At 40.2% G+C, this 20,882-nt stretch overlaps 1 protein-coding gene across 1 annotated transcript in view; it reads left to right on the top strand.

The window, feature by feature from the left end:
• The window catches only part of SUCLG2 (succinate-CoA ligase GDP-forming subunit beta), a 292,253-nt gene that overhangs the window by 261,108 nt on the left and 10,263 nt on the right, over positions 1–20,882 (top strand). The window contains exon 10 of the mRNA XM_019024673.4: positions 5,012–5,132. Within this exon, the coding sequence (XP_018880218.4) occupies positions 5,012–5,132 (121 nt within the window). The remainder of the gene's footprint in view (positions 1–5,011; positions 5,133–20,882) is intronic.

The following is a 20,882-nucleotide window of genomic DNA, read 5'->3' as shown; positions in this document are numbered from 1 at the left end:
AATACAACCTGCTAATTGCTTTAGTAATGTTAATTATGGTTGTATTTGTGATTGCTATTCATATATCAACTCTAAAGGATTATGTACACTTTGCCCAGAAAAATACACATTCAGACAAAAATTCTGTGGACAGCTGCGAAGAATTCACAATTCCTCTGAAACTCATAGCCCTCTCCTGAATACATATGGTGTGCACTAACACTTGCCATTATCTGAAACTCATAGCCCTATCCTGAATGCATATGCTGTAGGTTACCACTTGCCATTGGAGGTCTTGGAGGCCACATCCTGTAGGAGCAGGGTAGCCATGGGACTTAACTACTATTATCCCCCAAAAATGTTGTGTTTGTGAATTCACCTGACTGAGGAATCCCTAATATTCATCAGATATTCAAAAGGATCCATGTTCCAAAAAAGAGGTTTAGTATAGATTTTTGTTGGTTTGTTTATTTGGGCAGTGGGGATGATGTTGAGAGAAGCTTGATAAATAGCAAGGGCTGTAGCTGTTCTTTTTTCAAAGTTTAGTTTTTACTTTTAATTGTGTACTAAAATCTGCAGCTAGAGTGTGTTTTGCAAAGCAAAACACCCAGACATTTGAAAAACTTGTGTATGGACTGCCTGACCACCTGCACAGCTGCCAGAGCAAACTTGCCTTGGGATCAGCTGTCTGGAGTCTGGGGACCTGGGCCCTGTATCTGGCACTTCAACTGCCTCATTAGATGATCTTTACTTTTGTAAAACAGTAAGTAGCAACCCTCATAATTCTCACCTAAGAATTAGAAAAAGCCTCTGTTCCCAAAAGCACTTGGGATCTTCCGGGAGAGTTTCTGGGTACTTAAATAGACCTAACACTGAATTCTTAAAAAAAAAAAAAAAAAAATTCTCTTTGCCAGGGGGCTGGGGGAAGATAATTAAAAGTTGCTGTTGGTATCATCATGGAACAGCAGTTAGTGGTTGTAAAATGAATGAACATGTGAGGCACATACTGAAAATTTGACATGCTTTATAAATGCTAAATAATAATAATGATGTCACGAGGCTTTCATTTTTAAACTATCTTAGTTGCATTCCCAGTTTGAGATTGCAGATTACAGTAGTTAATTATAGAAATGGGCCCAGAGTTAAACCTTAAATCAGATTTCCATTAAAGTGCATGACTGCAGCAAATTACTTTACAGTGGGAGAGAAGGCGAGAATGGCATAATCTCTGGTTGAGTAGGATCTTCTCACCACCCAGGGTGGTGACTTTCCTCTTAGGGTGCTGTGGTATATCGTGTGTCCTAAACAATGCCATTTCCCTGAGCTAAGCAGCCTGCGTACTTCTATGTCTTGTTGCTCTTCTTGTAGAAATCTCAATTGCTTTGTTAGTATTGGTCATACTCTTTCTGTTCCTCTGTCTTCCTCATGACTTCTCACTCTCCTTTTTGCACTTTCTCTCTCTCTCTTATTCTTTTGCGTTCTCTCATGCCTTCTCTTTACTGCTTCTTGTTCACTCATTCTCTCTCTCTCTCTCCCATGCTCTCTCATGGTCGTTCTGTATTTCTCATTGTCTCTCATGCACTCACTCTCCTCTCTGTCCTTCTGTTCTCCTCCTATAACTTCTCTTTGGCATTTCAGGGAGCCTGCTTTCAAGACTTGCATCCACCCAGTTCTGAAGAAGGAAGAGGCCAGGCATGGTGGCTCACACCTGTAATCCCAACACTTTGGGAGGCCAAGGCAGGAGGATCAGTAGAGGTCAGGAGTTCGAGACAGCTGGCCAACATGGCAAAACCGCCTCTCTACTAATACTACAAAAACTAGTCAGGTGTGGTGGCAGCTTCCTGTAGTCCCAGCTACTCAGGAGGCTGAGGTATGAGAACCACTTGAACCCGGGAGGCAGAAGTTGCAGTGAGTCAAGATTGTGCCACTGCACTCCAGCCTGGGTGAAACAGTCAAAACATGTCTCAAAAAATAAATAAATAAACTAAAAAGGAAGAAATAAGAGGATCCAAGTTCCCATCCCTGGCATCTGGCACCTGACAATCTTGGCCTCACCTGTATCATCTTAAGTTACTTCACCATTCAACCATTAGTTCCTCAGCGAACTAAGTTGGGTGACATATCTGCCTTTATCCTGGCTGCTCCCTTTATCTCAGATCCTGCTCTTTTTTTCTTCCTGTCTACTAGAACTTCACCTCTTCCAAAAATCCTCTGTCATGTCAGCAGCCTGCATCACTGCCTCTCCCCTGGTCTTGGCTCTGTGAGACATCTGTAGACCCTGTATTTGTAATTGTCAGTTTTTTGGTCTGGCTCTCAAACTAGTCTTTGAATTCTTCCCTGAGGACAGTGATGATATTTTATCCTTCTCCATATCCCAAGAACTTAATTCTGTACCTGGTACAAGGGAGATGTTGATCAAGTGTCTGTTGAAATTAATTCATTCATTGTTAAACCATTATTTTTACATGATTATGCCATATCATGGATTGTGCTGGCTACTGATTATTAAAAAAATGGGAAAATACATAATCTTTGTTTTAGAGAAGCACTAAGATGATCCAAACACGGGAGTTGCATCTTGGGAATGGGGAGAGGAAGGTAAGAGGAGAATAAAGTACATTGGAGAACAACAGCTATTCATTTCTCAGTAAGTCTAACAAAACCAGTTATCCCTCTGCAGTTAGAAAAGAAGGCTTTTCCTGGGGTTCAGCACCAACTAAAGTAGTTGAATTTTAACCGCAAGTGGTTATATGAAGAGTATCTATTTTTTACATCGGACTCTAATTAAACACGAGATACTGACACATGAGAGACTCATGGGAACTGATGCCAACTGAGGCAACACTGATTCCTGTTTGACACTTACTCCAGGCACTCACCCACTAAGTAGAATTGAATCACAGGGTCTCAAGCCCCTTCTCTCCTTTTTGCTCCTATCCCTCACTCCTGCCTGTTTAGGTGAATTCACATAAGATTATGATGTAAACTATACTCTGTAAAATGATCGTAAAGCTTTAGATGGGTTAAACAGAGTCAGTGACTCTAATTTAATGAGAATTCCCTGAGAAGTTGACATCCGAACTTGTCCTTAAGGAATGTGCAGGCTGGAACATGGCAGAGGCATGCAGGTGCCAATGTGTGTTTTACTAGAATGCCAAGTTCCTCTGCACAAACCTTACTGAGCCTCAGCAGGTCCTGAGTTTCTATCATGGACCCCATGGAGTCATTCTTGCTCTTGAATGTTTTTCTTCTATTGTTCTGGCAAGTTCCTCTCCGTCCTACAGTTATTTGGAAACTACTGCTGTACCAAGCCTCAATGCTAACAGCATTTAATAGCTGTCATTAGAAAGCAAGCTTCTGCTTACCAGTTGTCCTACTGTGAATAGTAATGGGAGATTTCTTTTTTGGGAGTAGCCCCAATCTCTAATTGGTTTGAAAAATATTGTTCATTTCTTTGATTCTTAAGGCATTACCTTTTTGTTGAATTTCAATAAGTTTGTATTTCCATTATATTTGAATTCAACATGAGCTGCAGTCTACTGAAAAAGGTTTTCTTACTTGCTCTCTAGGTAACCTGCCCACTTTCATCAATGCTTGCTGAATAAATGCAAGTGTAAATATCCATTAAGTACATTTAAAGCCATGTGGTAAACATTTCACATGTATTATCTCATTTAGGCCTTTCAACATCCTGTGGGCTAGGTCCTCTTTTTATTCCCATAATACAGATGAGGAAATGTTCAAGAGAGGTTCTGTAACTCAACCAAGGTCCCAGCCCTAGCAACAACATCAATGAACAAATCAGTAGACAATCTAGGGAGCTGGCTTTGGGCCTGGCCACAGCCACATGACAGCTGTGTGACCTTGGGACAACATGCCCCAATGCGCCCGTTGGCTTTGTCAGCTGGAGAGCCAACCTTCACCCTACCTAATAAATAGGGTTCTGGGAAGGCTTACAATAAAAAATAAGGATTTGTGTGATGGCACTTTCTAAACATTTAAATGCTATACAAATGTAAGATATTCTCTTCTCGTATGTTTGGTGTAGGTAACTTAACACACAGAAATAATAGGATTATATGCAGCACATATATATATATGCTTTACAATTAGTGTGGCATAATTTAATTGTGACTCTACTGTTGGAATTTTGATGCCTCCAGCTTCATGAACAGCCATTTTTCTGTGGGTGTTATCAATTAATCTAGGTAATGAATTCTCTTCATTATCTCGTTCTTCATGTTAATTATACAGGATTTTCTTATGCCTATTTATCAAGTCAGGACAAGTAGAGTTTGTTTTTTTTTTTTTTTTGGCCCACATGCCTTTGAATGTGGAATATGTACAAACAAGTTAACATGATGGGTGATGGGTTTAAATTTACATGTCTGAGAAGCTCCAGTCAGTAGCTTGACTTTCCTTACATTGTTATTTATGCTATAAGCTTGGATCTCTTTATTTCGACAGTCTTTTTCTAATCAAAAGGTTGCTGTCTAAGATAATTAAACTATCTCTGATTTTTGAGAACATACCTCTAGCATATCAAAGAGGTATTAAGGAAGCATGAAAACATTTGAATCTTTTTTACCTTTTAATACAAAACAATAAATGGTTTCTGATTTTGAAATATTGTGTGAGGCACCATGACATATAAAAAGGTAATTGTAAATCGTGGAGGAAAAAAACCTAAATGCAAGAAATTTTAAATGATACTACTCATAAAAAGAATAGACAATAATATTTTCAAAAAAAGAAGACATTATGTAATAGACGAATGAATGATGATTAAATTCATTTTGAGTTGAAAAGAGTGATTGATGGGAAAATTTGGTAATATTATATTGTGATATTTATTAATTTATTACTAATATGAGCTTTCTTAACATGTTCTGGGCCATTTTTGTATTTTATGCTCTGTATAAAACAAAAACAAAAAAACAAGGAGTCTTATTTTAATTGTCTCTATTATTTAACCAGTTATTTTTGTTGGCGATCAGCATTTTGATTGGTAACTTTTTATTTTTGATTTCAGGTTGAAGCCATCCTTGTCAATATATTTGGTGGTATTGTCAACTGTGCCATCATTGCCAATGGGATCACCAAAGCCTGCCGGGAGCTAGAACTCAAGGTGCCCCTGGTGGTCCGGCTTGAAGGTGAGTCATGGTAGATTTCCGCTGTGCCAGCACCCCTTCTCCAAGGTCAGGTGACCAGCATGTTCTGGATTCACAAACTTCCTGAGATAACAGAACGAAACACTAGATTGTATAAGATGAAACAAACACAGTACAGCAGGACTTCCCTGGGCCTCTAGCAAACTAATGTGGGTTGTAGCTCTCCAAGTATGGCAGGTGTTATGATTCTCCAGATTTTGAAAAATTACCCCAGAGCGAAAGCCCTTTTATTTATTAATCATTTTATGAGATTAGTGTTTGGGGAAAAACACTCTGAGAAATGTTTCTCTGAGAATCATGCATCATAACTGAGGATCCCAAAAAGCTTTGGTTTTTTGGCTTATATTTGTCAATGTTTATTAACTGATTTAATTGATAAATTAATTTGATAACTGAAATTACTTGGAATTTAAAAAATAATTCTTAAAAAATAATTTGTATCTTTTATGGTATATTTTATATATCATATGTATTATATATTTTATAAAAATAACTATTTTAAAAAATTTTTAGTAAGAATAATGACATTGTTTTACAGGTTTGTAAATACTTTTCACATTTAGCTTGTCTGTTTCTGCATAAAATGTTATAACATGTTTTAGTTGAAGTATATGAAGAAAATATGGCCTCACAGACATATGTGTTTTTCAAAATGGGAGTAGTTTTGTCCGTTTGTTTGTTTGTTTGTTTGTTTGTTTTGAGACAGGGTTTGTTTGTTGCCCAGGCTGGTCTTGAACTCCTGGCTTCAAGTGATCCTCCTGCCTCAGCCTCCCAAAATGTTGGGATTATAGGCTTAAGCTACCACACCTAGCCAGGGGGAGTTTTTAATGCTCTTTTCATATAGTTCTGAATATTCTTTGGTACTACACTAAAAGTCTATTGGTAATAGTTTATTGAAAATTAGTGGCCATGTGGAATCTGAAACTATCTCGATGAACTTTTCATATTCCATTAAAACCCATTGGTCTGTCTCACACATTAAGTGAGTTTTATCCATGCATGGTTCAAAATCATTCACTAATGATCCAGAAAATTTGTGATTATGCAGATCTTCCAAAGGTTGTCTCATTTCAATGTACAATATAAAAAAAATCACATTTGTTAATATTACCACCATCATATTAGAAAAGCTTTTTAGTAGGAAGCTGTCAAGTTCACAGGGCAGGTGCACATTGTCTAGAATTTGAATTTGACTTTATACTGCAAATTTTATTGGCCACAAAATGGTTAAGTTGTTTTCCTTGACGGGACAGACTCACTTCACTCATATTTAAGAAAATGTCTGCCAGCTAACCAAGTCTGAGCAACTATAGTGTGTCAGTCTTTATTCCAAGAAAAAAACAGCATTTCATGGAAAAGTGAGCAGTTTAGCTTGATACCCAGACAGTTGCACAAACACTTTTCCTCAGAACAGTTCAAGATGCTGCAGAAGTGCTTTATGTGTGTTTATAATTTGGTCACAAAGAGTATTAAACAGATGTGTACTCAAGGGTTGAGGTTTAATGAAATAATTTTTTTTCTTTTTTTATTTTATTATTATTATACTTTAAGTTTTAGGGTACATTTGCACAATGTGCAGGTTAGTTACATATGCATACATGTGCCATGCTGGTGTGCTGCACCCATTAACTCGTCATTTAGCATTAGGTATATCTCCTAATGCTATCCCTGCCCCCTCCCCCCACCCCACAACAGTCCCCAGAGTGTGATGTTCCCCTTCCTGTGTCCATGTGTTCTCATTGTTCAATTCCCACCTATGAGTGAGAACATGCAGTGTTTGGTTTTTTGTCCTTGCAATAGTTTACTGCGAATGATGATTTCCAATTTCATCCGTGTCCCTACAAAGAACATGAACTCATCATTTTTTCTGACTGCATAGTATTCCATGATGTATGTGAGCCACATTTTCTTAATCCAGTCTATCATTGTTGGACATTTGGGTTGGTTCCAAGACTTTGCTATCATGAATAGTGCCGCAATAAACATACGTGTGCATGTGTCTTTATAGCAGCATGATTTATAGTCCTTTGGGTGTATACCCAGTAATGGGATGGCTGGGTCAAATGGTATTTCTAGTTCTAGATCCCTGAGGAATCGCCACACTGACTTCCACAAGGGTTGAACTAGTTTACAGTCACACCAACAGTGTAAAAGTGTTCCTATTTCTCCACATCCTCTCCAGCACCTGTTGTTTCCTGACTTTTTAATGATTGCCATTCTCACTGGTGTGAGATGGGTATCTCATTGTGGTGTTGGTTTGCATTTCTCTGATGGCAGGTGATGGTGAGCATTTTTTCATGGGTTTTTTGGCTGCTTAAATGTCTTCTTTTGAGAAGTGTCTGTTCATGTCCTTTGCCCACTTTTTGATGGGGTTGTTTGTTTTTTTCTTGTAAATGTGTTTGAGTTCATTGTAGATTCTGGATATTAGCCCTTTGTCAGATGAGTAGGTTGCGAAAATTTTCTCCCATTTTGTAGGTTGCCTGTTCACTCTGATGGTAGTTTCTTTTGCTGTGCAGAAGCTCTTTAGTTTAATGAGATCCCATTTGTCAATTTTGTCTTTTGTTGCCATTGCTTTTGGTGTTTTAGACATGAAGTCCTTGCCCATGCCTGTGTCCTAAATGGTAATGCCTAGGTTTTCTTCTAGGGTTTTTATGGTTTTAGGTCTAACATTTAAGTCTTTAATCCATGTTGAATTAATTTTTGTATAAGGTGTAAGGAAGGGATCCAGTTTTAGCTTTCTACGTATAGCTAGCCAGTTTTCCCAGCACCATTTATTAAATAGGGAATCCTTTCCCCATTGCTTGTTTTTCTCAGGTTTGTCAAAGATCAGATAGTTGTAGATATGTGGCGTTATTTCTGAGGGCTCTGTTCTGTTCCATTGATCTATATCTCTGTTTTGGTACCAGTACCATGCTGTTTTGGTTACTGTAGCCTTGTAGTATAGTTTGAAGTCAGGTAGCGTGATGCCTCCAGCTTTGTTCTTTTGACTTAGGATTGACTTGGCAATGCTGGCTCTTTTTTGGTTCCATATGAACTTTAAAGTAGTTTTTTCCAATTCTGTGAAGAAAGTCATTGGTAGCTTCATGGGGATGGCATTGAATCTATAAATTACCTTGGGCAGTATGGCCATTTTCACGATATTGATTCTTCCTACCCATGAGCATGGAATGTTCTTCCATTTGTTTGTATCATCTTTTATTTCACTGAGCAGTGCTTTGTAGTTCTCCTTGAAGAGGTCCTTCACGCCCCTTGTAAGTTGGATTCCTAGGTATTTTATTCTCTTTGAAGCAATTGTGAATGGGAGTTCACTCATTATTTGGCTGTTTGTCTGTTATTGGTGTATAAGAATGCTTGTGATTTTTGTACATTGATTTTGTATCCCGAGACTTTGCTGAAGTTGCTTAACAGCTTAAGGAGATTTTGGGCTGAGACAATGGAGTTTTCTAGATATACAATCATGTCATCTGCAAACAGGGACAGTTGGACTTCCTCTTTTCCTAATTGAATACCCTTTATTTCCTTCTCCTGCCTAATTGCCCTGGCCAGAACTTCCAACACTATGTTGAATAGGAGTGGTGAGAGAGGGCATCCCTGTCTTGTGCCAGTTTTCAAAGGGAATGCTTCCAGTTTTTGCCCATTCAGTATGATAATGGCTGTGGGTTTGTCATAGATAGCTCTTATTATTTTGAGGTACGTCCTATCAATACCTAATTTATTGAGAGTTTTTAGCATGAAGGGTTGTTGAATTTTGTCAAAGGCCTTTTCTGCATCTATTGAGATAATCATGTGGTTTTTGTCTTTGGTTCTGTTTATGTGCTGGATTACATTTATTGATTTGCGTATGTTGAGCCAGCCTTGCATCCCAGGGATGAAGCCCACTTGATCATGGTGGATAAGCTTTTTGATGTGCTGCTAGATTTAGTTTTCCAGTATTTTATTGAGGATTTTTGCATCAATGTTCATCAAGAATATTGGTCTAAAATTCTCTTTTTTGGTTGTGTCTCTGCCAGGCTTTGGTATCAGGATGATGCTGGCCTCATAAAATGAGTTAGGGAGGATTCCCTCTTTTTCTATTGATTGGAATAGTTTCAGAAGGAATGGTACCAGTTCCTCCTTGTACCTCTGGTAGAATTCGGCTGTGAATCCATCTGGTCCTGGACTCTTTTTGGTTGGTAAGCTATTGATTATTGCCACAATTTCAGAGCCTGTTATTGGTCTATTCAGAGATTCAACTTCTTCCTGGTTTAGTCTTGGGAGGGTGTATGTGTCGAGGAATTTATCCATTTCTTCTAGATTTTCTAGTTTATTTGCGTAGAGGTGTTTATAGTATTCTCTGATGGTAGTTTGTATTTCTGTGGGATCGGTGGCGATATCCCCTTTATCATTTTTTATTGCATCTATTTGATTCTTCTCTCTTTTCTTCTTTATTAGTCTTGCTAGTGGTCTACCAATTTTGTTGATCCTTTCAAAAAACCAGCTCCTGGTTTCAGTAATTTTTTTGAAGGGTGTTTTGTGTCTCTATTTCCTTCAGTTCTGCTCTGATTTTAGTTATTTCCTGCCTTCTGCTAGCTTTTGAATGTGTTTGCTCTTGTTTTTCTAGTTCTTTTCATTGTGATGTTAGGGTGTCAATTTTGGATCTTTCCTGCTTTCTCTTGTGGGCATTTAGTGCTATAAATTTCTCTCTACACACTGCTTTGAATGTGTCCCAGAGGTTCTGGTATGTTGTGTCTTTGTTCTTGTTGGTTTCAAAGAACATCTTTATTTCTGCCTTCATTTTGTTATGTACCCAGTAGTCATTCAGGAGCAGGTTGTTCAGTTTCCATGTAGTTGAGCGGTTTTGAGTGAGTTTCTTAATCCTGAGTTCTAGTTTGATTGCACTGTGGTCTGAGAGACAGTTTGTTATAATTTCTGTTCTTTTACTTTTGCTGAGGAGAGCTTTACTTCCAACTATGTGTTCAGTTTTGGAATAGGTGTGGTGTGGTGCTGAAAAAAATGTATATTCTGTTGATTTGGGGTGGAGAGTTTTGTAGATGTCAATTAGGTCCACTTGGTGCAGAGCTGAGTTCAATTCCTGGGTATCCTTGTTAACTTTCTGTCTCATTGATCTGTCTAATGTTGACAGTGGGTGTGAAAGTCTCCCATTATTATTGTGTGGGAGTCTAAGTCTCTTTGTACATCACTCAGGACTTGCCTTATGAATCTGGGTGCTCCTGTATTGGGTGCATATATATTTAGGATAGTTAGCTCTTCTTGTTGAATTGATCCCTTTACCATTATGTAATGGCCTTCTTTGTCTGTTTTGATCTTTGTTGGTTTAAAGTCTGTTTTATCAGAGACTAGGATTGCAACCCCTGCCTTTTTTTGTTTTCCATTTGCTTGGTAGATCTTCCTCCATCCTTTTATTCTGAGCCTATGTGTGTCTATGCATGTGAGATGGGTTTCCTGAATACAGCACACTGATGGGTCTTGACTCTTTATCCAATTTGCCAGTCTGTGTCTTTTAATTGGAGCATTTAGTCCATTTACATTTCAAGTTAATATTGTTATGTGTGAATTTGATCCTGTCATTATGATGTTAGCTGTTATTTTGCTCGTTAGTTGATGCAGTTTCTTCCTAGTCTCGATGGTCTTTACATTTTGGCATGATTTTGCAGCGGCTGGTACCGGTTGTTCCTTTCCATGTTTAGCGCTTCCTTCAGGAGCTCTTTTAGGGCAGGCCTTGTGGTGACAAAATCTCTCAGCATTTGCTTGTCTGTAAAGTATTTCATTTCTCCTTCACTTATGAAGTTTAGTTTGGCTGGATATGAAATTCTGGGTTGCAAATTCTTTTCTTTAGGAATGTTGAATATTGGCCCCCACTCTCTTCTGGCTTGTAGAGTTTCTGCCAAGAGATCCGCTGTTAGTCTGATGGGCTTCCCTTTCTGGGTAACCCGACCTTTCTCTCTGGCTGCCCTTAACATTTTTTCCTTCATTTCAACTTTGGTGAATCTGACAATTATGTGTCTTGGAGTTGCTCTTCTCGAGGAGTATCTTTGTGGCATTCTCTGTATTTCCTGAATCTGAATGTTGGCCTGCCTTGCTAGATTGGGGAAGTTCTCTTGGATAATATCCTGCAGAGTGTTTTCCAACTTGGTTCCATTCTCCCCGTCACTTTCAGGTACACCAATCAGATGTAGATTTGGTCTTTTCACATAGTCCCATATTTCTTGGAGGCTTTGTTCGTTTCTTTTTATTCTTTTTTCTCTAAATTTCCCTTCTCGCTTCATTTCATTCATTTTATCTTCCATCACTGATACGCTTTCTTCCAGTTGATCGCATCGGCTCCTGAGGCTTCTGCATTCTTCACATAGTTCTCGAGCCTTGGCTTTCAGCTCCATCAGCTTCTTTAAGCACTTCTCTGTATTGGTTATTCTAGTTATACATTCGTCTAAATTTTTTTCAAAGTTTTTAACTTCTTTGCCCTTGGTTTGAATTTCCTCCTGTAGCTCGGAGTAGTTTGATCATCTGAATCCTTCTTCTCTCAACTCATCAAAGTCATTCTCCGTCCAGCTTTGTTCCGTTGCTGGTGAGGAACTGCGTTCCTTTGGAGGAGGAGAGGTGCTCTGCTTTTTAGAGTTTCCAGTTTTTCTGATCTGTTTTTTCCCCATCTTTGTGGTTTTATCTACTTTGGTCTTTGATGATGGTGATGTACAGATGGGTTTTTGTTTCAGATGTCCTTTCTGTTTGTTAGTTTTCCTTCTAACAGACAGGACCCTCGGCTGCAGGTCTGTTGGAGTTTGCTAGAGATCCACTCCAGACCCTGTTTGCCTGGGTATCAGCGGCGGTGGCTGCAGAACAGTGGATTTTCATGAACTGCGAATGCTGCTGTCTGATCGTTCCTCTGGAAGTTTTGTCTCAGAGGAGTACCTGGCCGTGTGAGGTGTCAGTCTGCCCCTACTGGGGTGCCTCGCAGTTAGGCTGCTCAGGGGTCAGGGGTCAGGGACCCACTTGAGGAGGCAGTCTGCCCGTTCTCAGATCTCCAGCTGCATGCTGGGAGAACCACTGCTGTCTTCAAAGCTGTCAGACAGGGACATTTAAGTCTGCAGAGGTTACTGCTGTCTTTTTGTTTGTCTGTGCCCTGCCCCCAGAGGTGGAGCCTACAGAGGCAGGCAGGCCTTCTTGAGCTCTGGTGGGCTCCACCCAGATCGAGCTTCCTGGCTGCTTTGTTTACCTAAGCAAGCCTGGGCCATGGCAGGCTCCCCTCCCCCAGCCTTGCTGCCGCCTTGCAGTTTGATCTCAGACTGCTGTGCTAGCAATCAGTGAGACTCCGTGGGCGTAGGACCCTCTGAGCCATGTGCGGGATATAATCTCCTGGTGCGCCGTTTTTTAAGCCCGTCGGAAAAGCGCAGTATTAGGGTGGGAGTGACCCGATTTTCCAGATGCCATCTGTCACCCCTTTCTTTGACTAGGAAAGGGAACTCCCTGACCCCTTGCACTTCCTGAGTGAGGCAATGCCTCGCCCTGCTTTGGCTCTTGCATGGTGCACTGCACCTACTGTCCTGCGCCCACTGTCTGGCACTCCCTAGTGAGATGAACCCGGTACCTCAGATGGAAATGCAGAAATCACTCATCTTCTGCATCGCTCATGCTGGGAGCTGTAGACCGGAGCTGTTCCTATTCGGCCATCTTGGCTGCCCTCCCCAATTTTTTTTTTCTTACTTTGAGTATGTGGTCGTAAAAAGTACCATGATCTCTCAGGTGTAGTGATGCATGCCTCTAGTCCCAGCTGAGCAGGAGACTTAGGCAGGAGGATTGTTTAAGCCCAGGAGTTCAAGGCTGCAGCAAGCTATGATCATGCCAATATACTCCAGTCTGGGCAACTTAGCAAGACCCCATCTCAAAAAAAAGGTACAATGACTACTAGCACAGTATGGTGCCACTGCCTTGATTGCATGATAACATGCCAGCGGTTTTGCCTACCATTACTTTCAACCTATGAGTACAAATGCCAACATAGTCTTCTCTTATTGTTATTATTACTGCCACTATTAACTATGAAAGTGGTGTTTACCTTAAGGAGCACCCCTCTGCCCCTGCCTAAAGTGTATTAGGATGTTTTCTCTAAGGTAAGGCAGTGGATGTCTAACATGGGTTAAATTTCAGTTACTCACATTATCCTAGGGGTAAAATGAAAACCCAAAGGGCCAAATATAGTTGATTATTTACCTGGAAATTGATATATTAGATCTAAGAAAGCTAGCGTAACTAATACTTTGATCAGGTCCTGTGAGCCTTTGTCTCATGTTTACGTGTGGTAAAGTTTAAGCATTAAGAAGTGTTTTTTAGACAGTGGAGCAGATTTGTGGCATGACGGCAGCATGGGATTCCCTCAATGTCTTACTTGGTTTAAGCTGATGATGAAGAATTGAACACCAGGAGGAAGGAGGAAGGGGGTTCTGCAGGGAAAAGGGGGAGAGGATGCGAGTGATAAGGCAGGAGAGGTGAAAGATGTCACTGTGAAGTGAAACTGGTCCCAGTAAGGACATGTCCACAGGGGACAGTGAAGGAGGAAGAAGATGAAGAGGTGAGTGGGCACTGGTGAGGCAGAGAGCAAAGTGATGAACAGGACATGTAGAAAATGGGGACCTGGAGAGTAAGAAGAGAAAGGACAATGAGACTCAAACATATAGAAGGACAGGGGCATGCACTGACAAAAACATCAGACCCTCCTCCAAGAGCCACGTCTTCAATGACAGCAGCAACAGAATGACCTCGGACAGGCTGTGGGTGGAGGTGGGAAACAGGTCCATCTTACCTTGCAAGGGGACAGGGCTTGAGTAAAGAATAGAAGATGGAAAATTAACTCCGTACAGAACACACGTTGGAAACGAGCAGCGGAGAGAATGCCTAAATCCAGAAAAGTGCAAAGAGGCCAGGGGACATCATCAGACACAGAACTGGACCTTGGCTCTGCTGGGGATCTATATTCACTCTGCCCAGAACAATTGCACCACTCAGCTAAGGGCCCCTGTTCTCCATGTATTCTGGGTGTTAACAGCAAATCTTGGGCTCTAATATTCTGAATGAAAATGTTTTCAAAGCTACTCAGCCCACAGTCAATCTACCGAGGCTGCCTTTTTGATAGGAGGTAAAGGCATTATTACTGCTCTCATCTCTTGGTCTTAGAACCTAGCATAACTGAAGACTTGAAGAATGAATAGCCACGAAGCATATGGGACACAGCTGAAAACTCTATGGCTGCCACTCTTTAATACCCATAGGTTTCTTTCTCTCCTCCAGCAGACCAAAGGATCACATACCATCATGTAGCAAATAGGAGTGCAAATTGTGTCCTTCTTAACATACCGAGTCCATGCTAAGAAGGACACGATTTGTACTCTTCTATTTGTGGCTCCAGTTTATCAGTATTTCAGAATCAAGGATAATAAAGTGTCCACCCAGAGGAGGTACAGTGCCTAGTCAAGAAAGCAAAAGACACAGAATATGTTTATGTTCACAACAACTTGAGAGAAAGTTTAGGGAATGTTAGAGAGATTGGTAAGAATGAAGGGGGTGGGATAATTGTTTTTAAAGACATTTGGCAAAAGAAAAACAAAATGTTTATGTTGCTGAAACAAACCTTTTGGTATTGGGTGGAAAATAAAATTGAGAAGATTTGGCTAAGAGAAACGGTATCCAGTCTACAAATTATCTCGAGGTTTATTATTAATATATTAAGAGCTCAACTTGGAGTCATAATGAACACCTGAGAAACAAGCATATTCCTCTTCAGACATATCTGAGACATAGAAGTTTGCTGCAGATTTAAATAGGACAGTAATAAAAGGAATTCTTAAAAAAATATTATAAGATGTTGGTGGATTCTGATAAAGAACTATAAAACCGCTCAAAACATTTTGTATACTGCGTTTGGCCAAAACGCTTTGTACACTGACTGTATAGAGCTGTCAATAAATGTACATTTCTCAACAGTTTCATGGGTTGGGCCAAGTTAACCGTCTAGGCAATTTTTGTGCCAAGGTTTGTATATGTTTCAAAAAGGAAAAAAAAAACCCTCATTTCAGATAATTTGTTCTTTATTCACACCAGAAACAGATGGTTACAAACCTGAATTTCCCCCAAATATGTAGCTGTTCATTTCACCCAAGAGTCTTTTGAATAAAAATAATCCTCTGTCTCAGTTGGTGAGTTCTGTTCTGATAAGGCAAGTAAATACATGTAATTATAAAGTTACCATTTTCAAAGAGGAGAATAATCCTTTCCTTATCCACTGGTGAAACAGCTTGTAATTATTGTACAGCTGAGAACAAAGATTTGTCCACAAAATCCCACTACATCAAGCCTGATTTGATTGATTAAAACTTTTCTCATCAGGATATTTTTAATACATTGTGGGTGGGCAACAGAATCTTTAAAATGTGGGCTGCATATTAGAGAGACTGATGGCAAGGATCCTGGATCTTCTGAATGGTCACCAAACAAACAAGAAGGCCACTTACTTTATTCACAGGAAATAGGTAGTAGTAACAAAATGTGCCACTGGGTTTTGAAATGTCTGTTATCTGGATCACTGAAAATCTCACAGTTCTTCAGACTGTGATAAACATGTGGCAGCGTGCCTGAAACTTAGAAAGTACTTAATAAATATTAGCAATAAAAATTATGTACCATTGTAATCCAGTCTCTGGTAACATTTTTCCATCACATCTCATTTTTAGTGTCACTTGGCTTTGTAATAGCTACTGGGATGATGGAGACCCCTTTTCACCTCACTCTCCCTATTAGACAATGGTGTGTGTTCTGGGAGTCTGAGCCAATTTTAATATTGATATGAATAAAGAACCTTGAGAAATTCATCCGTCAAAACATAGTATAGTGTAATGTCAGGTCAAATAGAAACTACCACTAAAAGTGTCCAAAATGTTTCCATCTCTTTGTACCACTTTATCTTTCTTTGTCCTTGTAGACAAATGAAGACTTGCTCTGTTTAGAAAAAAAAAACTGAAGGAACCAAATCATACTCTAAGGTTGGATAAACTACAACTAAATGTAGAGAAAATTGTGAGAGAATAAGAATTTATGTTTTGACATAGAGGAAAGCAAATGAAAAATTTAGATGGAAGATAAAAGATATTTCCCAAAGGTCCCTGTAGTTGGCAACTTTTTCTCCACTGGAAGTACTGAGAACCACTATTTGTGACAAGATATTTTTGGTTTTGGTTGGTTTTTCATTTTCACTGAGCTATCTTTGGAAACCACAGTTCTGCATGTGGTTTATGAAGGGCCTTTAAAATGACCATAACTTCTCCATTTGTCTGTCACATCTCTCCTTGGATGGTCCCCTGTATTCACACATCTTTCTCCACATGCACTCTATCCAGTGTTGCAGCTTCATCTCTGATCCTCTCCCACGCTCTCTATTGAGTTCCCTTTCCGACTTTCCCAAGTCCATCAACTATGCCATCATTCTTCTGGTTCACAGATTTAAATTCCTTAGATTTCCCTTGTTCTCTCATCTCCTTTTCTCTCTGCTCTTGCCTCCATACCACTTTATATCTGTGGCAATTCTGCTTGGGTTTTTGGTTCTGTCTAATGTCATTGACTCAGTACCTACTCAGTTTTCCCACTCTGTTCTTTTAGCCATAATATATTGCTGCAAAGCCATTACTCTCTCCAGGACAGCCTTCTGATCTACCCAGGTCCTGGGCTTCAGTTTTTACCACTGTTACGACCCCAATACCAACTCTCAGGTATGGATGATGACTTACTTGATGACTGACTTCTGATCCTCTACCCACTCCTTCCTTCTTCCTTTGCAATGATTCAATTCTTACCTATCCTCCAGACTCAACTTGGAAATTCTCCTTTTATACTACTTCTTTGCTAACTCACATCTCTAAATCTACTATAACTATAATAGTCCGTGTTGAATAAGCATAAAAGTGGGTTATGCCATTGAAAGTGAGCAGAGCTACACTAGGCACTGACTTGTGTCCCTTAAAGGGACACATTATTAGGAGTCTGCATTTCCTTAGTCTAAAAAGCATTGGCTTGATTTGCATTTAGTTCCCTTTATGGATAATACCTTCTTCAAATTTCTGCATTGTTTCACCTATGATCAATGCCAAGAGTACAGTTATAACAGAATGCTTCATCTTTCCTTTATTAGGCATGGTCAATACAATGTTGGGATAGTTCTTGTCTTGCTATGGGTCTGCTCCATTCACAGAAATCACACATATGAATATTACTGAGTATCCCTGGTAGTTTCATGTTGAGTGTGATACCCTGTATCTATCCGAGGACGTTTATCACACAAGATGCCAATTCCCACAAGAAGAAGAAAGGGACACCAGCTAGGACTCCAGAAATGTCCAAAGCTCTCTTGCTTTTTCTCTCTTGATAAAGATCCCAGATTCTTATGATAAGAGAGGAGCTATAATGGTGGAAAGAGTGTAGTGGCTAAGAAGGGTCACTATGTATATTTTTCTTTGCATAAATTTGGAAGACAGTGCCCTCTTTGATCTCATCCTGAGCTATCACATTCAATTCCTTCATGATATAGTGGACATTGTGAAGTTATCAATATTTCTGAAGATTCAGCAAACCAGTCTGGTGGCTGTCTGGGATCCCCTGATGGCTACTTTTACTAAGATAGAAGCAGGTCCTATTAGCAGGTAACACTTGTTACCATTTTATAGATATTGTCTTATATTGTTACTTTTTTCCATTTTATTTTCCCAGCCATCTAGTAACTGACATTTTTTTTTACATCTCTCTTGATCCTCCTTAATGCCTAAAGCTCATTGACCTGCATGCACATGGTATTTACTAATATACTAATTAACTAATTAAAAAACCACAGGCATAAACCTTGGAAGTACATTTAGTTAAAAGATTCAAATCTGATCATCTAACAAATTTAGAAATGTCAAATCTTCTTCTTAGTATCTCAGATAGACCTCTGATGCAATCAGCAGAGAATATTAAGGAAAATAATCTTGAATGTGGTATTTTGCATATTTCAGCATGAATATCATCTGCGTATTATAAAAATCATTTAATTCTTCTGGAATACTAAGCAGAGTATGAAAATAAAAGATGCACTCCTTTAAATCTTTTGGGAAAAATTTAAGGCAGGGTAACTAGCTTTTCTCAAAATGTATGAATAACTAATAAATTGTGGGCCTCTGTGACAACTCAGGCACAGAAAGGATCCCCAGAAAGAATGGGTCAATCGTAGTGTGCATTCATTTCTAGTTACTTCCAGTGACAAACAATAATATAATTTGCTGATAGAGACCTGTCCCCGTTTAAGAACAGGAGAAGAGTTGACTCTTAAAATCTGAGGGTCTCTGATCACTTTGACCCTGGAAACAGTCTGACATCAACATTTTAATCAGAAATACACCAATACTGATGCATTCATTGACTCCTTGATCAATTTTTTTCATTGTAGCTTTGTCAGTTATTTTCCTTTTATTACTTTTATTGGGATCAGTTATGCTGCATTTACACTTCTAAGAAGATTTAATTCATTGGTGTGTTTTAATGTTCATATTAGGCTTTGCTGACTGGTGTGTGTGCCATTTTCATTTTTCCTTTGTGATTATTATTTCTATTAAGTCCATATTGTGCAGATCTAAGCATATGAGGCAGACAGTCTCAGGGAAGGAAAGAGAAAGGAGAGTGGCAGAGAGTGGAAGAAGAAAGAGATACAAAGACAGAGGCAAGCACAGAGAACAACACAGGCTACAACTGTTTGGGAGTCTTAATGTCAAAGGATGGGGGTACACCAGCAGAGTCAAAATATCCTTGGACTTTTTCTTGAGAAGGTCTCCAGGGAATTATGGCTGCAACACAGAGCTTGGGAAAACTGAGCTGTTCCAAGAATGATACTGTAAATGATATGGCTTGCCTCTGTGTCCCCACCCAAATCTCATCTTGAATTGTAATAATCCCCACGTGTTGTGGGCAGCACCCTGTGGGAGATAATTGAATCATGATGGTGGGTTTTTCCCATGCTGTTCTCCTGATAGTGAATAAGCCTCACAAGATCTGGTAGTTTTACAAAGGGGAATTCCCCTACACATGCCCTTTCTTGCCTGCCACCATGTAAGACGCCCCTTGCTCTTCCACCACGATTGTGAGGCCTCCTCAGCCATGTGGAACTCTGAGTCAATTAAACCCCTTTCCTTTATAAATTACCCAGTGTTGGGTATGTCTTTATTAGCAGCGTGAGAACAGACTAATACAATAGATGTTGACTCAGTGGGGCTGCTTGAGTATAGTAATCTGAGTTTGTTGATGAAGTGTACAAGACTTTTGGATAGTTATCATATTAAAGTGTCTGTTATTCGGGTGGATCATGAGGTCGGAGATCAAGACCATCCTGGCTAACACGGTGAAACCCCGTCTCTACTAAAAATACAAAAAAAAAAATTAGCCGGGCGTGGTGGCGGGCGCCTGTAGTCCCAGCTACTTGGGAGGCTGAGGCAGGAGAATGGCGTGAACCTGGGAGGCGGAGCTTGCAGCGAGCCGAGATCGCGCCACTGCACTCCAGTCTGGGTGACAGAGCGAGACTCCGTCTCAAATAAATGAATAAATAAAATGCCTGTTACTGCTTTTACTATAGTGATTCTCAGAGTATGGTCCACAGAACTGACTTTCTCACTCCTTTGTGTTTTTTCTTGGTCCCTCTGAGACCTTCTAGCCTCTCAGGAAGGCCATCCTGATCCCACGGTGTTACCTAAAAGTCCAGATCCCATAGGTAGCCAAGCTAATTAGCTTACCTAATAGCCACTGCTCCCATTGTTCACAGCCCATCCAGCCAAGCCGTGGGGTTAGGGTCTTTGAAGAGGCCCAACAGATCCTTTTCCACCTGGGTTCTGATCCCAGTGAGAAATAAAATAGACTGAGGAAACAAAAATATTACCTTCATCACCAAAGAAAAAAGTAGTTGGAGGATGCACCTTATTGTGTGACCAACAGTGAGCTTCCTTACTCTAAGCCCCAGAATTAGGCAGTTTTGTAAACCCAGTCACAGGCTCCACTAGACTTCAGTGTACCTTCCATCCCAGGGTGGAACCCAAGGAGCAGAGGATGACCTGGACTCACTCTGAGTGGCATATCCCTAAAAGGAAGGCCAGAGGAAGGGGCGGGACTACCCATGCCAACTTTCTCCATTCGAATATTCAGTCAGCTCCCTACACCATCACCACTCCCGGATGGAGCGAGTGATAGGCAAAGAGAACAGGAGGAGTTACACTAATGACTGTCCCTCCGCATGGAAGGAAACATCCCCCAGTGCACATCACAGGTCTTATCTGCCCCAGGAGTGGGCTGCCTTTGGTCGGGTAGCTGCCCCACTCTAGGCAGTGGTCATCCCTTCAGGAACAAGAGCCTGAAGTTGCTTCCCTGAGCTGCAGCTGTGGGTGTGGCCATTTTTATAAAGAGAAGTTTTAAAACTGGGCAGGTACCAGGACTGGCATATCCTGAGTGCTGCCTTATAATGTCAGAACACCACTGCGTGCTCTCGGGTATCTTCTGAGTGACTAGTCAGTTCATTTCTTCCTGACTCAATTTCCACTTGAAAGTCATATTTGATGAGCCATCAAAAAGAGAGCGAGCGAGCACATTGCTATCAGGACGAGACTTACAGGTGATTCAGTTTGTAGTGTCTTATAGACGCTAAGTGTGTCCCGCTGAGACTCTTCCAGAGAGCGCCACCTT

The sequence above is a fragment of the Gorilla gorilla genome, chromosome 2 (assembly GCF_029281585.2).
Source record: "Gorilla gorilla gorilla isolate KB3781 chromosome 2, NHGRI_mGorGor1-v2.1_pri, whole genome shotgun sequence".
NCBI lineage: Eukaryota > Metazoa > Chordata > Mammalia > Primates > Hominidae > Gorilla > Gorilla gorilla.
Note: the sequence above shows the minus strand (reverse complement) of the source record. Positions and strands in the feature narration are given on the sequence as shown.